Source organism: Zea mays, chromosome 7 (genome assembly GCF_902167145.1).
Source record: "Zea mays cultivar B73 chromosome 7, Zm-B73-REFERENCE-NAM-5.0, whole genome shotgun sequence".
NCBI lineage: Eukaryota > Viridiplantae > Streptophyta > Magnoliopsida > Poales > Poaceae > Zea > Zea mays.
Window position 1 is genome coordinate 151,449,414 of NC_050102.1, and position 23,219 is coordinate 151,472,632.

The 23,219-nt window shown below is 45.0% G+C and overlaps 2 protein-coding genes across 3 annotated transcripts; one reads left to right on the plus strand and one right to left on the minus strand.

The window, feature by feature from the left end:
* Nucleotides 1-2,579: 2,579 nt before the first annotated feature.
* LOC100303970 (uncharacterized) lies at nt 2,580-5,632 on the plus strand. Of its 2 annotated transcripts, none has more exons than XM_008654797.3 (2): nt 2,580-2,986; nt 5,247-5,632. In XM_008654797.3, the coding sequence occupies exons 1-2, from the start codon at nt 2,813-2,815 to the stop codon at nt 5,319-5,321; spliced, it is 249 nt and encodes an 82-aa protein (XP_008653019.1). In that variant the 5' UTR covers nt 2,580-2,812; the 3' UTR covers nt 5,322-5,632. The 2 variants fall into 2 exon arrangements, with proteins under 2 accessions (XP_008653019.1, XP_035816949.1); XM_035961056.1 differs by having other exon boundaries at nt 2,647-2,986; nt 5,103-5,632.
* A 1,453-nt stretch (nt 5,633-7,085) lies between these two features.
* LOC100383444 (uncharacterized) lies at nt 7,086-11,834 on the minus strand. The gene is made up of 7 exons (NM_001176094.1): nt 11,179-11,834; nt 10,539-10,676; nt 10,208-10,453; nt 10,001-10,114; nt 9,705-9,887; nt 9,077-9,294; nt 7,086-8,692 (listed from the first exon to the last, which is right to left on the minus strand). The coding sequence occupies exons 1-7, from the start codon at nt 11,770-11,772 to the stop codon at nt 8,347-8,349; spliced, it is 1,839 nt and encodes a 612-aa protein (NP_001169565.1). The 5' UTR covers nt 11,773-11,834; the 3' UTR covers nt 7,086-8,346.
* Nucleotides 11,835-23,219: the final 11,385 nt, after the last annotated feature.

Below are 23,219 nucleotides of genomic sequence, written 5' to 3' on the forward strand. Positions count from 1 at the left end.
CATTTCGAATAAAGGACAGGACCACACAAAACTAATACGAGCGTGATTGGTTGTCCGCTGAGACAGTCCAGGGTGAACGGCGGCTGGCTGCGTACACCTCGGCGCGCGTCTCTCAGCTAGACTGAGGGCATGTACAATCGATGTCTTGAGCTGTGTTTTCGAGTGTGTCTAAGGGGGTAAATGTAAAAACACTCAAAATATGTATCTTAATGAAGACATTGTGTCTTAGCTCTAGGTTCGAGACAAGAGATTAGCTAATTGGTCAATTTAATTTATTAAATGCTCTGATTGGTGCAATGAATATAGTAAGACACAAGTTTTAGACACACCTACTGTATTATATTGTATTTTAGTTGTATCTTATACTTGAAATATCGTGCAACAATGTCGGACTTTGTAAGCGCCTCCCGCCGTCCCATGTTGCTTTTGGGCCTGGCTCGCAGACCCAAACCAGTCTACAATCACGCGAGAGTGGATCTGTCGAGTTTGGTCGCACTCCGATGCGGGCAACCGTCTTTTTTGCATTTTAGCCCTTTTGGGTTTTATTTTCACAAATACGCCCTTTATAGTTTCATTTAAAAAATGAACCCTCAGCTCGGCGCCATTGACATTGGCGCCGAGCTACTACGTGTCGGCGCCAATTAGTTTGGCGTGTACATCGTTTTGCGTGGCTCTTACGTGGCTAGAGGTCGGCGCCACCGATCTCGGCGCCGAGGTCGGCGCCATGGATCTCGGTGCTGACCTCTGTGTCTATAATTATCCCACTTCGGCTGTCAGTTTCTCTTCTACAAAACGACCAATATCAACCTAGCGACTTGGATCTATTGTTCCTGTGTATCAAGGTAATTTCCATTTTATGGTCTTTTGCTATGTCTGATTAATAGGGTTAGAGTTACTGTTTGGGAATCATTTTTAGAATCATTTTTTATCGTCATATTATCGATTTGTAGGATGTCTAGGCGTGGTAAATCTGCTAAACAAAGGTAAGCGTTGCATTAAATGTAATTGTTGGAACCTGCTCACCAGGGCAAGTTGATCCAACGGGAAAGTGAAAAGAGTATTTGCAAAGTTTAGCATGGAATGCCAAAAGCTTCGTTAATCTCTCCAGGCCTAGGCACTGTACGGGGATATTTATAGGTACTCGAGGGGCTGCCTGTCCCTGTCAAAGACATTTAGACCCTCGAGTACCCGGCTTATCCCCGAAATATTCCCACTAAGGGAGGTTATAGACAGTCATTACGATAAACTTTATTACATACACGACCCTTATTACTCCTATCCACGCGGGGGCCATCTCTATGGGCCGAATCGCACATGGGCCTCCCCTGGTGGTGAGGGAACAGGAGGTCCGTAGACTTCGGCTAGGCCTTCATCTCGTCTCGTGTGGGCGAAGGGGGTCGAACAGGCCTCCGTCCGATTGGCACCCTCGGCCTGCCTTGGCGGGTTCTGTGGATTCAGCCTTCGTCTGTGCAAGACGGGGACGAAGTCGTAGAGCGAAGGGTAGCGTGTTCGCCTTCGCCCCAATAGTAATAACTAATATTTGTGAATAACTTATTAAAATTTAGGAAGGGTCCATTGATCGGAACTGCCTTCGACCCGCTTCCTTTGCCAACTAGTGTTTCTGTGTCTATGTGTTTTTGTGGTGATCCTTGCAAGATTGACAAGTCTGAGGATCATGACACTTATCCCCATACGATTTACCCACTATTAACGATTTACCAATAATAACTACAAATCAATAAGTACATGGAGAGCGGGTTACCGGGCGGTGGAGACCGTGGCCGACCGGAGACCGGGAGGCGAGCGGCGGCTGTGGGCGGCGGGCGTGGGCGGCGAACGGCGGGCGTGGGCGGGCGGCTTGGGGCTGGCAGGTGGTGGCGGGCGGGCGACGCGGGGGCGGTGGGCGACCGACTTGGGGTGGCGGCCGGCGCAGGGTGGTGGCGGCCGATCAGGAGGCGCGCGGGGCTGGGCGGGCGGCGCGCGGGAGGGCGGACGGGCGGCGTGCGGGTGGCGAGCATGGGCTGGGCTGGATGGGGCAGGCGTCGACGTTGAATGGAGTGGACCCTGGTATATGAGACATCGACGCCAAGATCCATGACGCCGACCTATCGCCACATCAGTAACAGGTAGCTTCAATTTAATTGGCACCGACACGTTCTAGCTCGGCGCCAATAGTGATGACGCTGAGCTAGGAGTCTATTTTTAAAAATAAAACTGAAAAAGACGTATTTATGAAAATAAAACTAAAAAAAGGCTAAATTAAAAAAACGGTGCGGGCAACCAATTACGCCCTACGTGGTTACTTAGGGCATGTACAATGGTGTTTAATGTGGAGGCTCTTAAGGTGTTTTAAGGGGGTATTTGCAAAAAAATCTTAGAGCCGTCTCTCCGTGAAGAGACGCCTATGGCTCGTAAACCAAGTAGCAACAGACGCCTCACTTTCCACTGTACGAATTTGTCGTCTGTTCTATCGATCTGATGTTGTACAAATGCATTTAATTCTGTATTTATTAACAGACTACATTTATAGACACTTCATTGTATAATAGAGTCTCTTAGTTGTCTCTTGTACTTGGAGAACCGTTTTGATGTCTCTCCACTGTACATACCCTTAGCAGAACCTCAAAATTTCGCAAAATCTAGTGTTGGAATATAATTAGTGCAATCAGCAGGGTCTCTTGTGCAAACACCCCGTCCACTGCACAGCCAATTCCCCATCGCGATAGGCCCGTTCGCACGAATCACTGCTCTGCTTTCACCCCCCGCATCGAACCTCACCCCCGATCTGATCGAATCGAAGGCTGCGGCGGCGATGGGCGGTGACCATGGCGGTGGGCACGCCGGCGGCGACTTCCGCCAGAAGGTATGGAGCATGACGGGCGGCCCGTACTGCCGCCCCGTCCACTGGCGCCGTAACACCGCCATCGCCATGTTCGGCGTCTTCCTCATCTGCATCCCCATCGCTATGAAGTCCGCAGAGCTCGAGGTATGCATGTGTATCCCCATCACCCAGACTCTGACCCTGCGACTTCTCGTTGTCGTACATGGTTTTGAGGATTTGAGCTGATGCTTGCTCTACCCTAGATATTAGATCTGCGGCGAACGTCTCAATATTTATGGAGTTCTTGGTAGTGAGACTTCTTGTCTTTGGAACTAGGAATAGCCTATCCATTCTGTATAACACATAGTTCGAACGCGGATGTGAAGGACAGCTCGTTAATAGGGTACTGTTGCTGTAAATTCCAAACCCGTGAGTGCCATTTCTTGTGATCCTGTTGGAAGTGCCCCTTGAATCCTTGATCTAGTATTGCTATTTAATGCAGAGGATGCAAGTTCCACTTATTTTCGGTCATTGGGATTGGGTTGACCCAAAACTTGCTAGAATGAACTAAAACGGCCTGCCACCTAATTTTTTTAGGGGGGTGAAATGAACTAAAATGTCATACCACGTAATTAATAATTAATTACCTGAACCCCAAAGCACCATTGGGTACCTGCTTGCATCCCTAAATGCACTTTCAGAATATGATGCTACTTCATTGAAGTGGCTGGCTACAATGGTTTCTTTTGAACTTCTGATATTTTCTGTCTGTACTGAAACTATCTGTGGCTAAATTGTGATGAGTGTGCTTGTTTCCATTTGGACAACTTGCTGACATGCATATATTAGCCAGGTATGCATGACAGGTGTTCTAACGGATCAAATAGTGTCTATAAGTAACTCCACTGAAATTCTCTGATAGCCATGATGCATGTTCTCTAGATAGCTAATGAATATATGGGATGATGGAGGAGATAGGGGACTGAGATGCTGCAAATTCATTTCTCAGGGAAAGCATGTAGGTCTTCCTGGTGCCAGTGAGCTACATAATGAACAATCAGAATGTAAGCGATATGTAGAATATAAGGGCTAACCATCTTGTACTGTTTCTTGTAATTTGTCTAAGTTCAAGGCAGACCCTCCCTAACTTGTCTCTACTGGGTGCCATCCTGCTGCCCACTTAGGTAGTGTTTGGTTGAAGAGCCAAGTAGAACGGAGCCATTCTGTCCTATTTTTGTTGCTGTTTGGTTACAAAGTAACTAGAACGGAATGGCTCCAATTAGGGAATATTCTCCTCAGATCCGGAACCATTCCACTCCAAAAAATCAACCGGACGGAGCCGCTCCGCTCCCATCCCGCTCTCACAGTCACGCTCCGTTCCATTCACTCTGCAACCAAACAAAAAACAGAGCCGCTCCGTTCCAGATTACCAAATACAGAATAGAGCGGCTCCGTTCCTAGAATCAGGAATGGAACGGCTCCGTTCTACTTGGCTCCTCAACCAAACACTACCAGTGGCCATGCTTTTAGAACACTGGGGAAAAAATTAGCTGAATATCATGTAAACACCATTACAAGGCAAGCAATTCATTGTTATATTTTGTGAAAACAGCATTCACCACACCAGGAAGATAAATGGAGCATTTGTGCTTTCTAAGTTTCAAAATGATTTTAGACTACTTATAACAGTCATGAGGGTGGCTCTCGCTGCACATGTAGGTAACCTAGTGGAAGCAAAGCACATAATCTACTTAATTCTGAGAAGAGTTTTACAGACGTATGATAGGTTTGTTCTGTCTTATGGTATCTTTCACAGAAAATGGAAATAACCAATGTAGGAATGTGCATTTTCTGTTCTGAAGCAAATGGTATTCTGAAACATGGACATGTCGTACTACTTAGGGTACGGCAAAGGTGCAAATAATGTGACTGAAGCTAGGTCAACTATTAAATTATGGAGCATTTGGTTTGCCATTGTTTGATGTGTTGGAAACTGCACCTATGTCTGCTTTGCCACTGATGTTTTGAATGGCATGCTGTGCACCTGTGAGAGCGTGATAAACCGAGTAGAGTCTCTGAAAGTGTGCTGCATTTGAGCAAATTGTTTCCTTTTTCAATGTGAGAAATGTGCTACATTCACATCTAGAACAATCTGAAAACTTCATATTATTAGTTCTATGTAAGTGAGCTATGAGTACATGCTAAACTGAATATCTGCTTGACTGAGAACGTGTACGTACATAATACAATAAGGAACTGCTATTTGTGTTATATGGTTCAGGTACCAGAGCTTGGCCCTTTTTTTCAGGCTGGAGCCATGTTGCTAAAAGACAGGCATACTGACTCAATGTGTTCATCGTTTTGTTTGTAAAATAGACTGGGGAAATCACAGTGCTAACGAATGTAATATGATACTTTTATGCAGCAACGCCCGCATCACCCAGTCCGGCCAATCCCATCTCAACTGTGGTGCAAAAACTTTGGTAAGAAGGAATACTGAAGGACCCTCCAACTAGCATGAAGTGCGGGCACCTTGCTTTTGCCTTCTTTTTGTGGAAACCTGTGCCTAGCCATAATGCTGGGTTAAGTGTTAGGAGCATCTCTGGAATGCTTCGCGTAGTATCTTTTGATTCTTCTTTCCTTCGTGTTACATGTGAAATGCCTGATGAACTCAAATAATGACCGGTGATACAAAAGCCTGTGATGAATTTACTCGAGGGTTTTGATCATGTAATTGTAAACATGGCATGTCGTCTGCACACTTAATGTTGAAGCTTGATTCATAAGCCTCGTGTATGTGTGGTTGGCTGACGGTTATGGTGTGCCTACGTGTCAAGGTTCGTTTTCAGAAGTGATTTTTTAGGGTGTTTGGTTCCCACCTCCTAAACTTTAATGACTAAAGTTTAGTCACTTTTAATCCTTAAACTATCAAACAGTATATAAATTCTCTCAAATAGAAATTCTTGGGATTAAAGTTAGGACGGTTACTGAAGGAACCAAACACCCTCTTACTCTCTTGCAAATTATGGTGTTTCGGCTTTGTACTACACTGTGTTCATACATTGCTACGGTTTTCTATATATCATGTAAATAGATCTTGTTTAAATAAAATATTTATTCAAACATTATATATTATGTAAATAGATCTTGTTTAAATAAGATATTTATTCAAACATGATTCAATCCATAGATTTTCAGATTGCATCAAAGGCGGTTTTCTATATATCATGTAAATAGATCTTGTTTAAATAAGATATTTATTCAAACATGATCCAATCCATAGATTTTCAGATTGCATCAAAGAGGGACATCGAGGACCAGGACAGGGTCGGCACACAAACCAGTTATCGGCGCCTCTAGGTCAATCCAAACCACAAGTGCTGATTGTAGCTGTAGTCCAGTAGAGCTGAGCGTTAGGTGCGTTATGAGGTTGTAGTTCCAGGGTTCAATCCCTGCTTGCTGCTTAATTTTTGTTTCTCGAGCGCTGAGCGTGGGAAGAGGAGAAGCGCGAAGAATCGCTGGGTGCGTAGAGGCAGAGCGCCGCACCAAGGATCTATGGTGCTGTTGCCTGTTGGGATGCCATGGCGAGTGGCGACATGCTGACATGCATATGGTGCTGTTGCCTGTTGGGCTGCCATAGACTTGGCGCTGCGCTGCTTTCTCCAGAGATATAAACTCGGTTCATGCAGATGCAGCAGCAGGCTGCAGACAGACGCGCTCACGCATGCGTCCAACCATATTCATGAGTCGTGTTAAGCGTACAGTGCACTGTGTCCGGTCCTCTTCCCGTCGTGTATCTACTAGCTCTGATTGGCGACGATGCTGGACTGGGGGCCACGGACAGGCTTCAGTTCCACGAGAAAGAGATGATGGCAGACTTGGCCACTTGGGTTGCCTGATGTTATACTTCCTCATCCTTACTACAGCTTGCATCGGTTCCTGCACGCATTCACTCAAAGGCATGGGGCATCCTTCTCTCTCTTCCTGGTTGGAAACCACATCTTTGCAATTTCTTCTTATACCCCGTTTAGATGTAGATATTGGAGTACAGAATTGAAAATTAGAATCAGCTTTCTTAAATTCTGTTGTTTTGTTACATATAAAATTGAGATTTAGAATCATATGCCTAATTCCCTGGATTGGACTATAACTAGAAACTCTCTCTCAATGCAAAGCCTCATCGCTCGGTATTACGTGGAATTAGACCGCATAATTCTAAACTATAATTCGATGACATCCAAACAATAGAATTGGAATTACATCTCATTTCAATACTATACTATGATTAATTTGGTATTCAAACAAATTCAATTACATGACCTCCAATATCGACATCTAAACGAAGCATTAGTAAAACTGAGGCGTATGGCGAAAACTAATTTCTTCATCACCTTCCCAATACCCAATGCATTGCTGTATTGAGTTAACAACATCACTCATCAATCTAAATTTGCACCTGTAACTTCCGTTAGGTGACTTTCATGAGAACAAGTATTACCTTTTTGATACTAAGCACCGGAAAAGTGGCCTCCCGTACAAACTTTACCCTCGCTCCGGACAGAGCCGTGAGGGGCTGTGCTTGCACTCCGGACAAGAACAAAACTCTTACAGCAAGACACCAGAGATGTTGTTCATCTTCGAGAGCATGCAGAACACTCCACATATTCGCAACATAATCATTGAATCCATGCCCTTCCTTTTTTCTTTCTTTTGGGAGATATTTGCAAGCCTTTCACCACCAATCTGCAAACGATTGCTCCTGGGACCCCAACACATGGTCAATAAATATACCCCAGCCGGGAGAAAACTCTAAACCAGAACCCTCGAGAAAACACAGGAAAACAAAATGTGATTAATATTCTCCTCTTCCAGGTCGCAAAGAACGTAATGAACTAGGTGTGCCAGTCCTCTCCAAGGCAATCGGTCTGCAGTCCAACAGCGATTTCGGACAGCTAGCCAAATGAAAATCTTGCACTTAGGTGGAGCCCAAGTTTTTGAAATACGCTTCCAAGGATCAAAGGAGACCAAACCATGGAAGAAACTCTATAGGCCGATATCGCCGAGAATTCAACCGAACCAGAGAATCTCCAGATATGGCGACCATCATCAATGGTTAAAGAAACTTCATGTGTGGCATCCCATAGCTGAAAAAATTGAACAGACCAATCATGGACAGTCCTCCATTAATATTTGATACCTAACTGTTGTTTGAGAGTGCGTCAGCCACAGCCCTTGTTTTAATTATTTTTGCTGGTACCATAGCAAGAACAGCTGGCGCCACATCTCCGATACAGGAACCAAGCAGCCATTTATCGGTCCAGAAAAGAGTGTTAATACCTTTACCAACGTGAGATTCAACTGCAATGGTTATCAGAGCCACGACATTTGAATACAAAGAAACACAGCTCTCCTTCGTTTTCAGGAAAAAAAAGTGGCCTCCCATCTGAAAAACAGCCTCACCAATCCAAGCATAAAGCTGAACAGCTTCAGCATAGTGCACTGCATGGTTCAAATAAGTCCAGAAATTAACCACCTATGCTTGATTGTACAGGTTTCTCGAGCAATCCTCCAAGTTCCAAGTACTCTTCAGCAAAGAGTTCATCGTTCTTTGCTAACATCTCTGTCAGAGTGCAGTCTATGTTTCTACTCTGCAATAGCCAAAAACGCGGTTTGATCTTCCCCTCAAGTGAATAACTGAAGTACCTTGGGTATTCTACAACTGCTTTAAGTGGTTTCTTCATGGTTCTTAGCAGAAACTCAAGCTTTGGTTTCATAACAAGTTCTATACTGTAACCTAGAAGTGGGGAAAACCTAGAGATCATTGAGCACAGATCTTTCTTAGACAAACCCATCTCCAATAAGTAGTTAATCCTGTAAATATTGGAATAAAGTTAAGTGCATCAAACACTTATAATAGGATTTTGTCGATATACTCCATACTTAACTAGTGAAATATGTCAATAAATGTTGAATTAGAATTTAAGTACCACAAGTAAGAAACAGACAACGCAAATGGAACATGCCATTAACTGCAATGACTACAGATCCTTCCAATATTGCAAAAGGTATCCCCAAAAGGCGGAGCCGTTAATGCAGGTTGTAGGGAACCAACAAAATTAACAATAAGTGCACCAAAAGTTTGCAGCTTGGAGAAAACTTAAAAGTAGAATGGCACAATTATGAGGCACACTGAGTTTTGTAAAACCAAATCTCTCTTTCTACTGAATTTTATATCACACCAAGTTGCAGTCATACCTAGGGAGCAATGTACAATTTAGGTCCAACAATAGAAGTTCTGGATACTTCCTAATGATGCGAGGAAGATGGTGTTTAGAAACACCAAAGTTGATAAGAAAGTCAATTTTCTTCTTGAGAGTGTTATCCACATTTGAAGCAAATATTTCAGGCGAACGACACAAAATTTTTCCTGTTGTTTTCTTATCAACACCCATTTCTCTAAAAAACAAAACATTCTGAAACATGAGGCACAAAAGTTAGTATCAAGATATCAGTAATTGGAGGGTTAAAGATGTAAAAGAGATGCAACTCAAGGGTCAAGGCACAAGACATCCCCAACTCAGGATATAACTATATAAATATGCCTACTGTGGATGCAGTTACGACAGACAGAAAGATAAAAACATTGATATTAAGCACCACATTCTGATTGGGAAAATATGTGAATCCGGCAACAAATGTACATTTATAAGAGCCATAATCCATGTCAATTTAATGGAAGACGTGATATTGGGTACACAAAACAATCCTTTTGCTGAACTTTGGTTCCAATTTGCTTTGAAACTTATATGCAACCAAAAGTAGTTTATATCCATTGCCAATGAAGTTTAAATATATAAATGCAACCTCAATAATCGTTACACACCTGCATAAACTGATCAGGTTTTCTCAGTAATAACTGTGGACTTGATGTAATGACTGGAACCACCATTTTTTTACTGATGCCCAGAACACGAAACAGCTCCAAAACTGAATTCATTCTTTTTGAAGAGGAGCCAAGAATATGTGGCCAACTTTTCACAGCAATAGCGAGGACTGTACTGGAAATCTGAAAGGGAAAAGTTGAATACTCCCAACAACAAAAAGAAGGCAAGACAGGCAAAACAATTTAACATGAACTTGAGGCACAACATAGTAGGAAAATTATTCTTTTTTACTTACCCCTTTTTGGTTGAAAAACAACAACATTTTACTGTAGTTCTCTATCACACTCGTTGAAAGAATCCATGGATACTTCAACAACATCCTAGTAATATAGTCGTGTTCAATGCCAGCCTAGGAAATTTAAAAATGGGATCACTAGTATTAATGTGTTATTGTCAAGTGTACAATCTAGCAGGTTCCAATAGATACCATGAACAAAAATACCTTCTCCCATTCACGAATTCTAGGCTTAATATCATTTTCAACATCAGAAAGAATGATAGGAGGAAATAGCAGCAAAACTGATGCAATCTTTGGCTTTGGAATTCCAATGTGCTCGAGAAAATCAACTAACGGCTCGAGATGATTATCTTCTGAGCAGAGAAGAAGCATTGGAAATGATTCAATGAGGTAAGGAAATGACATGTCTCCATGTCCCAACATGCTAACACCGCCATATCTAGCCTCCATCTGCAAGCGAAAAAAAACTTTATTCTTGTTGCTACACAGTGCAATGAAGTGGCATGAGAAACACTAATTGGGACTGTGAACTTACTTTTTCAAAAAAAGATAAAGTACTTTGGAGTGCATCATCTGCAGGTATTGATAAGTATGTCATCATGCGCTTAGCATTCCTTCCAATTAGTATTGCATAATCACTGCTTGAAAATAACATTTCCTTCAAAAACTTAACCTATATGTGAATAAACCACGACTCCATAAGAAATAGTGTGTTGTGATATAGTAAACATATTATAGTGCCAAGCACAGCTGCAACTGTTGAAGAAACATATTGACCACTATCATGATGTCTCCATAGAGGCATAGACTAGTGTTAAAAACTGAGTGTATTCTAAATTTATAGTGTTATCTATCAGAATGATTCCTTTAGTTAGTTTTGTTCCATGGTATCGAAACCAAAGTACTATTGAGAATAGAGGCGACTCGTGACAGATGCTTGAGCACTTTGTTTTTTTTAAGAACATAAACTTTTGTCAACCTTGAAATTTCTTAAGAAACCACTTGATCTTGGTTAACAATTTTGCAAACGATTGCAATAGAAGTTTGAATTTCAACAGAGGAACCAATGCATCAATTAAAAATAAATAAATACTGAAACTCCCTTGTACGGCACGTAAACGTATAGTGTATTTTCGATCTACGCATGTTATGTAAGCAAGTTGAGCATCTCTGACCCTATCAATCAGCACAGTAAGGCCCGCAGAAGCGACGTAAGGCGCGATGAGCTTGGCCGAGGAGAGACGCACTCCCAAGCTCTCGAGGAGCGGCACCACGTCGTGGTCAGGCCTGCTCCGTCCCATGAGATACACCTTCCTCCTAAAACCGAGCCTCCCCATCTCCATCTCGACGACACCGCTGAGGCCCAGCCGAGCACTGGCACCGGAGCTCCACGACGCCCAGAGGCCAAGCTCGTCCAGCTCGCGGACGCCATCGGCGAGCATAGCGGCGTAGGCCGGCGCGCGCGCGGCGATGGCGGCGGCGTCGTCCGCGGAGGCGCCGCCCTCGCGGAGGAGATCCGCGACGGCGGCCTCTGCCTCCCGGACGTCGTAGGTGGGCGAGGCAGAGGCATTCGTGGACGAAGATGTGGTGTTGGGTAAGGCAGCGATGGGGCCTCCCCGGCGGCGGCGCGGGAGGAGGAAGAGGAGGGGGAGAGAGCGAGGGTGCGTTTTGGCGTGGGGTTGGGTGGGAAGCGGGAGGATGTACAGTGGTGGAACTAAAGGTTTCCGGATTAGAGGGTGGAGGAAGCCGAAAGTGGCGGCGGCGGCCATGGCCACGGCCGAAGGCGGAGGGGAACGTCGGAACGAGCTGGAGGGAAGGCCAGAGGAGCGAGTCCTCGCACGCTGTGTCCTTTTCCGTTACCGCGTGCATTATCCATCGCATATTGGCGTGAGAAAACTCCCAAAAAATGAAGGGATTGTTTTTTATTACTGAAGTTTATCTCAACAAATTAGGAAAATTAAACCGAACTTTTATTATTTTTTGTGCTAATAATTATATGATTTTTTTTATTCTACGACGTGTATTTTTTCCCTCCCATTTCCATTGCACAGGTTGATTATAGTGTTTTTTTTTCCTGTAAGGCCTAGTTTAGGAGCAAGTATACCGAAGTGGATTAGATGTGCTGAATTTCTCTTTCTACTCAAAATTGAATAGGAAGGGAAATTTAGTCCCGCCAATCCACTATGGTATTATTGCTCCCAAACTAGTTCTAAAGGAATAAGGATAAATTAATCACTGGGTAAATAATTAGATTTCGACGAGCAAATTATATAAACTAGACAATCCTTCTCAACATCGAATTGAATATTGAACAAGTATGTGCTCTCTCGAATGATAAGTTATGCAAGTACGAATAGTCCTTTAGGACTAATTTAGAAACTCACATCTATAATCTATAATCTCTATTATAATTAAAGCATCAGTTTTAACGGTCGTCATGCATCATTTTTTTACAAATAACTTCTCATAACTATTTCAAATTAACCTGTTGCACACCTATAGATGGCCAATCAGTGGCCTGGCACGGGCCAGACGTCCGAGGGTCACAGCTCTGACCCAGGCACGTCATGCCGGGTAGGGGTTGAACCCATGCCCTGATGGAAGAAGAGCGGAAGACAACTGGTGAAGCTATTTAACCAGTAGAACATCATGTTCAGATGTTTTTAATATTGAATATAAATTGTATATATGTATATACGTTTTTCTGTAAAATAAAAAATATAATCATGTCGGGCTGGGCCAGCACTACGGCCCGAGGCTACAGTACAAGCACGACACGACGTTCTTGGTTCTTGCAAGCATTAGGTCGTTTCTGAGACCACATTGGCGCAATGGACTTCATGGTGTTTGAGGTTGCTGAATTGGGTGGAGCAACAATGATTTATCACACTAACAATAAAATAAAAGGTTATTTGTTGGTTTTAAACGTTAGTAATTGCTACGAAGTAGCATAATTCATATGGAGTGCATCCAGTTTTTATTGATGCCTGATTTTAGCAATCACTCCATATTTTGATCTATCTTTTTATAAGTTTGAGTTCATGTGACTTATTTTAGAAACTTGAGCTCACAAACTTTCTCTTATTTAGTCTCTACATGTTGGAATTATGTCATTCTATAATCCATGTTCGTTCAGTCAGTCGTTGTGAACTCTCTTCTAATCGCTCACTTCATTGGTCGTGTTGTAACAAGACATATTAGATGGAGTAAAAATAACATCTGTTGGGGGCCTTCGGCTTCCGAAGGTCCTCAAAAACATGATTTGACAATGTTTTTCAAGTATGCGAGCAGACATCTTCGGAATCAGGTTACGGGTATACAAGAGCATGATCAAGACGAAGCTTGACTGGGATGGAAGGCGATCATGACGAAGGATGAGACGATCACGAAGCTATATGCAGAAAAGCTTCGGCATGACAGCAGAAAAGGAGAACCGACTTAAAGATGAAAAGCCAAATTAGACCTCGAAGAATTACTATAGAGTTATTGATAAATGTAAAGGGCATTAATGTAATTTTACACGGGCTGCGTCCCGTGCCTATAAATAGATGAACAGTACTCCCGTACTGTTCACGCTAACTAGGCATTTGCTTTAGCATCACGCTTGTACCCTTACTTTCCTTCAAGCCGAAGGTACATTTATAATTTGTTGTTGTTTATACAAGTAATATACTAAAAGGAATTAATAAGAATGTTTAAAGTAATCATGTTATTTTCCATGTTTTATGTATAAGTCTTTCTCATCTTTTATTATGATTATGAAGGTATGACCTTCATAACCTTCGTCCGAAATTCATTATATCCGAAGGGAAATAATGCTTCGAAGGACGAAGGGCTTTGATATTTAACATTTTATGTTGCCTTGTTCTTAATTCATAGCATTTGAGAACAAGTCCCCAACATTGGCGCCCACCTCCGGTGAACTCACTTCCATTTTTTGAGCTTTGAACACCTTCGACAAGCATCGCCTTCGTCATGCCGCCGAAAAAAGCTTCAGCGACAGGGCTGCCACTCTGCAGCCGCTGGATCCCAATCAGGATGTCGTTTCTCTTAGGGAGGCCCGAAGCCAGAAGAGGAAGGCTACTAGTCCAACGCCTCCGGAGGACGACTTGGACCAAGAAATCCAAAACCTGGAGATGCTCCATCAACAGGTGCAACGAAAGAAGGAGAAGATGGCTCGTCTAGCTGACCTTCAGAGGCAGATAGATGAAGCTTCCGAAGAAGTTCGTCATCTTGCTCAAGATGACCAGAACCGAAGGCCTCCGCGCAGAGAGCTTCATCAGGAGGGCTTCTACAATGAGGACGACTGGTATGAAGATTTCCATCATGGAAATTTTGCTTTTGATGATGCTTCTCCTCTATCAACAGAATTGCAGGCTACACCATGACCCCAGTCTTATAAGCCACCCCAGCTCCCCATGTACGACGGTCATTCAGACCCGAAGCAATTCTTGATGAGCTATGAAGCAACCATATCTTCGTATGGTGGCAATACTGCAGTCATGGCAAAGTCTTTTCTCATGGCCGTCAAGAGTGTCGCTCAGACCTGGTACTCCTCTCTTCGGCCAGGGACAATCACCTCATGGCAGAAGCTGAAGGATATGTTGATAACCAGCTTCCAAGGGTTTCAGACGAATCCAGTTACCGCTCAAGCTTTATTCCAGTGTACCCAGGACCACGAAGAATACCTTCAGGCGTATGTCCGAAGGTTTCTGCATCTGAGGGCACATGCGCCAACAGTGCCCAATGAAATTGTCATTGAGGCTATGATTAAGGGACTTCGGCCGGGACCTTCAGCGCAATACTTTGCCAGGAAGCCACCACAAACTTTGGAGAAGCTGCTCCAGAAGATGGACGTGTATATTCGAGCTGACAATGACTTCCGCCAAAGAAGGGAGGAAGCATTCAGGTTCTCTGAAATGACCAGGGGCTTCGGAGGAAGATTTCATCTGAGGCACGTTAGGTCAATTCATAACTCTACTCAAAGTGATGATAGAGGGAGCCAACAACAAAGGCCACAATACTCCTCGCAAGCTTCGGGGCAGCAGCAAAGCTCTTTCCGGCCACCAGCTCCAAGGGGCAGAGGCGCCAGGGGCTTCGGGGGAAGATTTGGGGATCAGCCAAGAAAAATTTACTGCCTATTCTGTGGTGAAGACAAGGGCCATACCACCAGGATGTGCCATGTTACCATCCAGAAGCAAAAGGAGATAGCAGAAGCTGCAGCACAACAGAGTCAGCCGAAGCAGGTCATGCACACTGCTTCGTATCATTCGCCTTACATTCCAGAATATGTAGGCAATCACTCTGCAGCTTCTGTTGCTTCGGCAAGCCAACCCCAAGCATCTTGGCAATAGCCTCCACCGCCACCACCAACACAAAGAGGTCAGCAGCCAGAAGGGAGTCAACACACTCACCTTCAGCGGGACTTCAGAGAGGAGTCCGAAGCTCGCACAGTCAATAGCACTGTGCCAGAGTCGAAGCACATTTACTGACAAATATCCTACCTCGACAGCAGTTTTCTTCATTTTCAATTTTAGTATTACTTTCTTTTTAATAAGGAACAATTATGGGAAGTCTAAGTGTCTTTTATCGTTTTTCAATTCCTTGTAATAGTTTCGCTTTTTACCATAATGAAAATATATCTTCTCCATAGGCTTGAGTTGCCGAAGCATAAGAATTTATGGGGGCACGAAGGACCTTCGAATTATCAAAAATTTGTTCTAAAGGACGCAGTGTAATTTATTCGAAGCAGTAAAAAGTCGTTCCTAAGGGAGCGCAGTGTAAGTTTTCTAAGCCTACAGCGAAAAATAAGCGCTGATTCCGCTGGAAGTAAAAGGCGAAGAAGCTCCTAAGGGAGGCTTACAGCGAAAAATAAACACTGATTCCGCTGAAAGTAAAAGGCGAAGAAGCTCCTAAGGGAGGCTTACAGCGAAAAATAAACGCTGATTCCGCTGAAGTAAAAGGCGAAGAAGCTCCTAAGGGAGGCTTACAGTGAAAAACACATGTCAACTTTCGGCAAATATCATGTTGCACAACATTACATCATTTGCATAGCATAACATCATACATCATAGTGCATCAACAACGCAAGAAGGGGGGTTTCGATATTGATATTCGAAGGCTGTTTTGAAGAAATAGTTACACCATTGAAAAGTTTTACCTTCGTCAAATTCTGAAATGGAAGGATCTAGTGATTGTTGATTTTACAAGGATTGATTACTGATTTTTACGAAGCATGAAAAGAAGGGAAGGTGTTTTTTCGCCGAAGGCTCAAAAATGGTATGTATATGATGTTTCATGCATCGTCAAAAATAGAATTATAAACAGCTAATATGTTATATCCAAAGCTACACAATATTACACATGATTCTCAACAAGCATTACAATCTAAATGTTTTTACAGCAGCATTTAATCTTCCTTTAAAACTACTTCTGCAGCTTCGTTTAGAAGCTGATCAACAACTCTATCCATGATGGCTTCGGCCATTTGTCTAATTTCGTCATCCCCCTTCGTGTGGGGGCTTGGAGATAGCTCAGCAGGTTCTGAGGGAAGAGAAGATACGAATATATTATTACAAACCATGAACAAGTTCGAAATAAAAAAGTTACAACGAAGAGCCAGTTATCACTAATTAATACCTATTTGCCCTTCGGGCTCTGCGCTTTTCTCAGCAGCCTCTGCTACCTTTCTAGCATCATGTATGCCTTTTTCGCTTTTTTGGATGATTTCTTGGGCCATTTCTCGGCCGCCATTGTCCCAGATGTCGGTAAAAAAATTTCCACCAACCAGGCTTGCTTCGGCCGAGGGGTCTTTTATATCTTCGGAAGACAAGGCAGTTTCGGATTGCGCTAAAGATTTCACATGCTCACAGCCTTTCCTCTCCAAAACAGTGGCCATCCCCCTAGCGCCCAAAAAAGCACAAATATCTCCGCGACTATTCAATATCTCCTCGAAGGCCTCAGCTTCATGACTGATCCATTCAATTGGGCCTTCTGGATTACCCCTTGTAAAATTTTCTTCGCTAGAGAATGCGCCAACGCTGGCGAAGCAGGATTTTATTTTCTTAGCACACTCTATGGATTTGTCATAGCACCTTTTCTTGGATGCACGAAGCTCTTCAACATTTATTTCCAAATGATTTGCCCATTGATCACTAAGTTCTCGTTTTGTCTCTTCAAGTATGCGTTCTTCTTTAGCTCTGGCTAGCTGTTTCCGATGATCCTCAATTTCGTGTTTTTGGGCTTCAGCTTGAGCCTTAGAGGTAGCTTTGTCTTCCTTTATTTTATCCACCAATGTATGCAGAATTTTATCTTTTTCTAAAGCTTCGTTCCTCAGCTTAATAACCTCTGTTCGTAGGTTGTTGAAAGCAATATTATAGCTCTCGTCTTCGGCATTCTTTTGCGCTCTCAAAGTGTTGCTCAGTATTAAACCCTATATGAAAAAAGAATTAGTATAAGAATAAAAGAATGATTCAAAAATTATAAATTTCCAAATATACAATTCCCATACCTTCAGACTATTATATGCAAGGCTATCCGCAAGATCGTCCTTTGTCATAGCACAGAGTCCAGCTTCAAGCTTCGGAAACCCCATACTTCTAGCCATCTCCCGGCAGACAGATAATTCTTTGTTGTCTGGGAGGCAGTATAAGAAATCATCTTCGTCTGTGCCATTGAACACTAAGGCCCCCTTCGGATACTTCAGTTCTCGGGCATAGTGATTAGCTTCAAAAATCTCTTCTTCAGATAATCTCTTCCCCGAAGCATGTCGTACAATGTAATCACGTATTTTGGAAGATGCTTCGGGGGCAGCAGTGCCAATTTCTTCACTCAAAATTTGTTCTGCTATTTCTGTTTTTTCAGCTTCCAAGGATTTCACCTTGGCGGGCTCTGAAGGCCCAGCTTCAGTTTCAGACTATGGCTTTGAAGCTTCGGCGTCAAAGGTTTCAGTGTGCACTTCGGAAGTTTTAGCAATTTTCTTTGGAGTTGTGCTTGAAGATTTAATTGTCTCTAAAACATCTAGCACATTAACCATCCTTTTTCTTTTAGGGGTCACTGCCGGACCCTTATGGCTTTTTGTTGCCTCAGTTTTTGCCGAAGGACTCAAGACTTCTGATGTCTTTACTTCTTCAGCCCTCGTTTCTTCTATTTTTTCAGTCACTGGCACTTCGGCCAGCACTTCAATATTTGGCAGGGGAGCTGTCTCTTTAGCTTCAGTGGCCGAAGGAGTCCCACCGACAAATACAGGCACTGTGGCCGGTTCAATATAACGTGGCCGGTGTGTGAGAACCTTTACCTTTTTCCTCTTCGGCGCCGGCTCGCTAGGAGCGGCTGAAGCAGTTTCCTTCGCAGAAGATGTATTCTTTCTTTTTTTCACCCCGTGCTGGATAATGGTAGTCGGGGTAGACAAACCCAATTGCATCAAATACTCGGTTGAGCATTTTCCTCTTTCGGCCTCCGAAGGCCGCCGATAATGCAGTATCTTCGGCCTTTGAGTATACACCAAGTAATTCATCACTGATGGCCTCAATACTTTTCAACCAGTCATCATCTGGCTCAACGAATTTATCTCCGTATTTAAATGTGTATTTCAACCTGACTAGTCCACCTTCGTCAGTTTCTTTAATGGTCTCCTTCGGCATTTCCCATTTTTCCACAAGTGGCCATACTCTAAAGGCAATGTGTTCTTGGACCAAATCCCTTGTCCCAATAAAAGAACAAACAACACCGAAGGCTCTCTGGCATTCTTCGGCTGCTTCATTCATTTCCACCTTCGGTCTCCGCAGGCCGAAGCGTTGCCAGATGGGACGCATAATGATACTTTTAATATCTTCCCGTGATTTCAAGTCATTCTTCACGTAAAACCATTCCGTCATCCAGTCGTCGGGCCACCTCTTTCGAAAGGTTGGCACGGGGCAGCTTGACCCGGACCGGGAGCCGAAGCTGTAGCAGCCAAAATTGTTGTGATACTGCTCTTTACCCCAGGGTTTTGTCTCGTACAATAACTCATGTATGTTGCAGAAACTTTTCGCATTAGGTTCCAAACCTTGGCTTCTCACGGCCCACACAAAGATGCTCATCCTTATGATTGCTTCGGGGGTAAGTTGGTGAAGGTAGATTTCAAATATCTTCAGTATTTCCACAACAAAGCTGCTTAAGGGAAATCGTAGTCCAGCTTTCAAGAAGCTTCGGAATACCACGACTTCATTTTCCTCAGGAGTCGGGCAAGTCTTCTCCCCTTTATCAGCCCTCACAACGGACAAGTCCCGAAAATATCTGCCCCTCATATTGACAAGATGATTTTCTTTAATACTTGATTTACCAAAAACTGCATGGCTTGGTCGCCAAGGTCGATCTTCGGAGTCTTCACCACCACTATCCACATCATAACTGTCACTGTCACCAGTATCTTCAGATAAACCCTCCAAAATTTCCTTGGTAATCTTCTCTGTATTAGTCTTTGACATTGATTGAAGAAAGCCTAGATGCATTTCCTCAGAAAGACTTAGCTTCGAATCACCAACGGCTTTTTTATCTTCAGACATCCTTGCAAATGCTGAGAAGGTGCTCTCGAAACCGAAGCTTAAAAATCTAAAAAGCCAAGCAAGTGTTGTTACGCGCAGGCTAAAAGCTGGGTGAGTAAAAGCAGTTGGCAAGAGAGCGTGCCAAATAAACTTGTGATGAGCTCTTATTTATACACCTAGTGCGTTGAAAACTGGAGGGTCCCGCTTGTCAAAGACTGTTGCTATTCTAGCAAAGAGAAGGTGTTTTTTTCGGACCTTCGGCTTAAGGCCTTCGTCCATGTCGCAATATGAATTTATCATTCCAGCAAATTAATATTGCGAGGGGCTACTGTTGGGGGCCTTCGGCTTCCGAAGGTCCTCAAAAACATGATTTGACAATGTTTTCCAAGTATGCGAGCAGGCATCTTCGGAATCAGGTTACGGGTATACAAGAGCATGGTCAAGACGAAGCTTGACTAGGATGGAAGGCGATCATGACGAAGGATGAGACGATCACGAAGCTATATGCAGAAAAGCTTCGGCATGACAACAGAAAAGGAGAACCGACTTAAAGATGAAAAGCCAAATTAGACCTTGAAGAATTACTATAGAGTTATTGATAAATGTAAAGGGCATTAATGTAATTTTACACGGGCTGCGTCCCGTGCCTATAAATAGATGAACAGTACTCCCGTACTGTTCACGCTAACTAGGCATTTGCTTTAGCATCACGCTTGTACCCTTACTTTCCTTCAAGCCGAAGGTACATTTATAATTTGCTGTTGTTTATACAAGTAATATACTAAAAGGAATTAATAAGAATGTTTAAAGTAATCATGTTATTTTCCATGTTTTATGTATAAGTCTTTCTCATCTTTTATTATGATTATGAAGGTATGACCTTCATAACCTTCGTCCGAAATTCATTATATCCGAAGGGAAATAATGCTTCGAAGGACGAAGGGCTTTGATATTTAACATTTTATGTTGCCTTGTTCTTAATTCATAGCATTTGAGAACAAGTCCCCAACAACATCAATTAGCCAAATCAAAAAAATATTATACGGAGAGCGGAGACAATCAATAAAAAACTTGATATTTTTTTGTGGATAGTTTACGTGGATATTGTTGTAAGCCGTCGCAACGCACGAACAACCGACTAGTATATTTGTCGGTGTTTCGGACCCGCGAGGTCCGTCAGCCAACTAGTGAATTTGTTGCTGCGTGCCCCTGCCCAGATGGATTGATGCAAGATGGAACACAAGAGGGAAAATGAGGCTTATGTTATCCTGCACCGGGGTGCTCGTAGTAGGGGTTACAAGCGTCGCGAGAGGGCGAGGGCGAGAGAGAGAGAGAGAGCCTCGTCGTCAACGTGTTTATGTCTCCACGTGCCCCTGCGCCCGCCCCTCCCTAGGAAGGCCCTGGACACCCCTTTTATAGATGCAAGGAGATGTCCAGTTGTACAACGGAGTGTAGCTATGTGCTACGTGGCTAGCGGGGAAGTGCCTTGAGCCCTGTACATGAGCTAACGTGGCCATCGGGGAAGTGCCTTGAGCCCTGTAGAAGCACAGCTGTCGGTGTGGCATGGATCCTGCTGACGTTGTCTTGCTTCCGTAGGGGGTTGAGAGCAATCCGACGTCATGGGTGCATGCGGGGAGCCATCATTGTCTGTTACCGGAGTAACCTTAGATGGGACGTCGGTCTTGTTCCTTCATCGCCTGAGGCAGCTAGCTAGGAGTAGGGTAATGATGCATCCCCTGTAGCGTAGTCGGTCCGAGGCCCAGGTCGGGCGAGGCGGAGACTTCACCCGAGGCCGAGGCCTAGGGTCGGGCGAGGTGGAGACCTTCTCCCGAGGCCGAGGCTGAGGCCATGACCTGAGGTTGGGCGAGGTGGAGCTCCCTGTTGCGCCCGAGGCCAAACTCGTGGAAGATCGTGACTCAGTTTTACCCTGGTGGTTGGCACAGTAGCCGGAGCGGGGCGAACATCGCTGTTTTCCTGTCAGATCAGTCAGTAAAGGGGCGAAGTGATTGCGGTCACTTCGACCTTGCCGACTGAGGCACGCGTGTCAGGATAAGGTGTCAGGCAATCCCTGCATTAAATGTGCATGTGATACAGTCGGTTGGGAGGGCGATCCGGCCGAGGTCGCTGCACGACAAAGTCTGCCCAAGCTGGGCTTCAGGTGAGCCGAGGGTGCGCTCACTGCCTGAAGAGGCCCTCGGGCGAGGCGTGAATCCGCCTGGGACTACTGTTCCCGTCCGAGGCCGAGACTGGGCTCGGATGAGGTCGCGTCCCTTGGCAGACGAGGCCCTGACTTGAACCGCGCTTTTATCAGCTGTTTATGGTTTGCTCTGAAGATGTTTTTCCAGCCGCGTTTAGGAGTGTTGGGGGTACCCCTAATTACGGTACCCGACAGTAGCCCCCGAGCCTCAAAGGGAGTGCGGGCACTCGCTTGGAGGTTCTGCCGGATTTTTGCAAGGGGACCGGCCCTTCTCGGTTATATTTTGTTCCGGTGGATGCGCGCGAGTGCACCCGCCGAGTGTAGCCCCCGAGGCCTCGGAGGAGTGGTTTGACTCCTCTGAGGTCTTAATTCCTTTGCGGTGCCTCGGTCGGCCTTGTTGTTCCCTCATGCGGCCTGGCCGTAGCCCGGGTGCACGGTCAGGCTCCGAGTTTTCACGCTGGTTTGTTGACGTGGTCAACGGTTCGGCCGTAGCCTGGTGCGAGAGCAGCCCCCGAGCCTCTTCACGGAGCGAGAGGACGATCAAGGATCGTCTCGACTTTTATTGTAAGCCCCTTCGTCGCCTTTCCGCAAGGAGGAAGGGGGGGAAAGTGCCATGTTGCCTCGGAGTGAGTCGAACATGGTGTTTCCAGTGAGTTGCTAGCGGGTGATCCGAGTGGACGCCCGAGCCCCGTTCGATAAGGGTCGGCTAGTGGCCCAGAGGCGCGCTCCAAAAGTACATGCGGGTGATTTGCCGGACCCGGACCCATTCGATAGGGTCCGAGGGCTCGATGCCTCCCTCCGGTGGGATTCCGTTACAAAATTGTTCCCGCTGGTCTCGGAAATGTCCTAGGGTACCTCGGGAGCGTAGCTCAAGCCTCGGCCATGTAACGGACGTACCCAGGGTCATCCCTGACTCTGCGTGCTCTGGGGCGGCTGTCGAACCCTTCCGAGGGGCCAGCCTTCGAACCCCTAATCAGTAATGGGCTCCGAGCCCGAGTGCTCTGCGGCAGTTGCCGAACCCTAGAGGGCGCAATCTTCGAACCCCTGATCAGTAGGAGGGCTCGGGGCCCGTTTCCTTTCGCTGGGAAGGATCCTTTTTCGAAATCCCCCCTTTCCCGGTCCCTGTGGCAAGAGAGAGAGAGAGCGAAAGAAAAAGGACATGAATTTAAATAAGGTGGCACACCTTTTTTGACGCGGCCATCATGACGGAGGTGAAACGGCGCCCGCTTCTCCTGCCGGAGGTGTCGCTTGCCCTGCCAAGGAGTTAATGCAACGGGATGGGTGATCCGCGGAGCGTCTGTTGCGCGTGCGCGAGCTGTTCGAGGAACGGAGCACGGGTGCGTCGTCTTTACTCCGTGGGAGAGGGCTCCCCTGCCGTTTCAGGAGAGGGTGCGAGCCTGTAGGTGATTGGATCGCTGCTTCCGCCCGTCTGCCGCTGCAATTACTGCTGGTCCGCTTTTGGCCATATCGACCATCGCGCCTCTCCCCGCGGCTG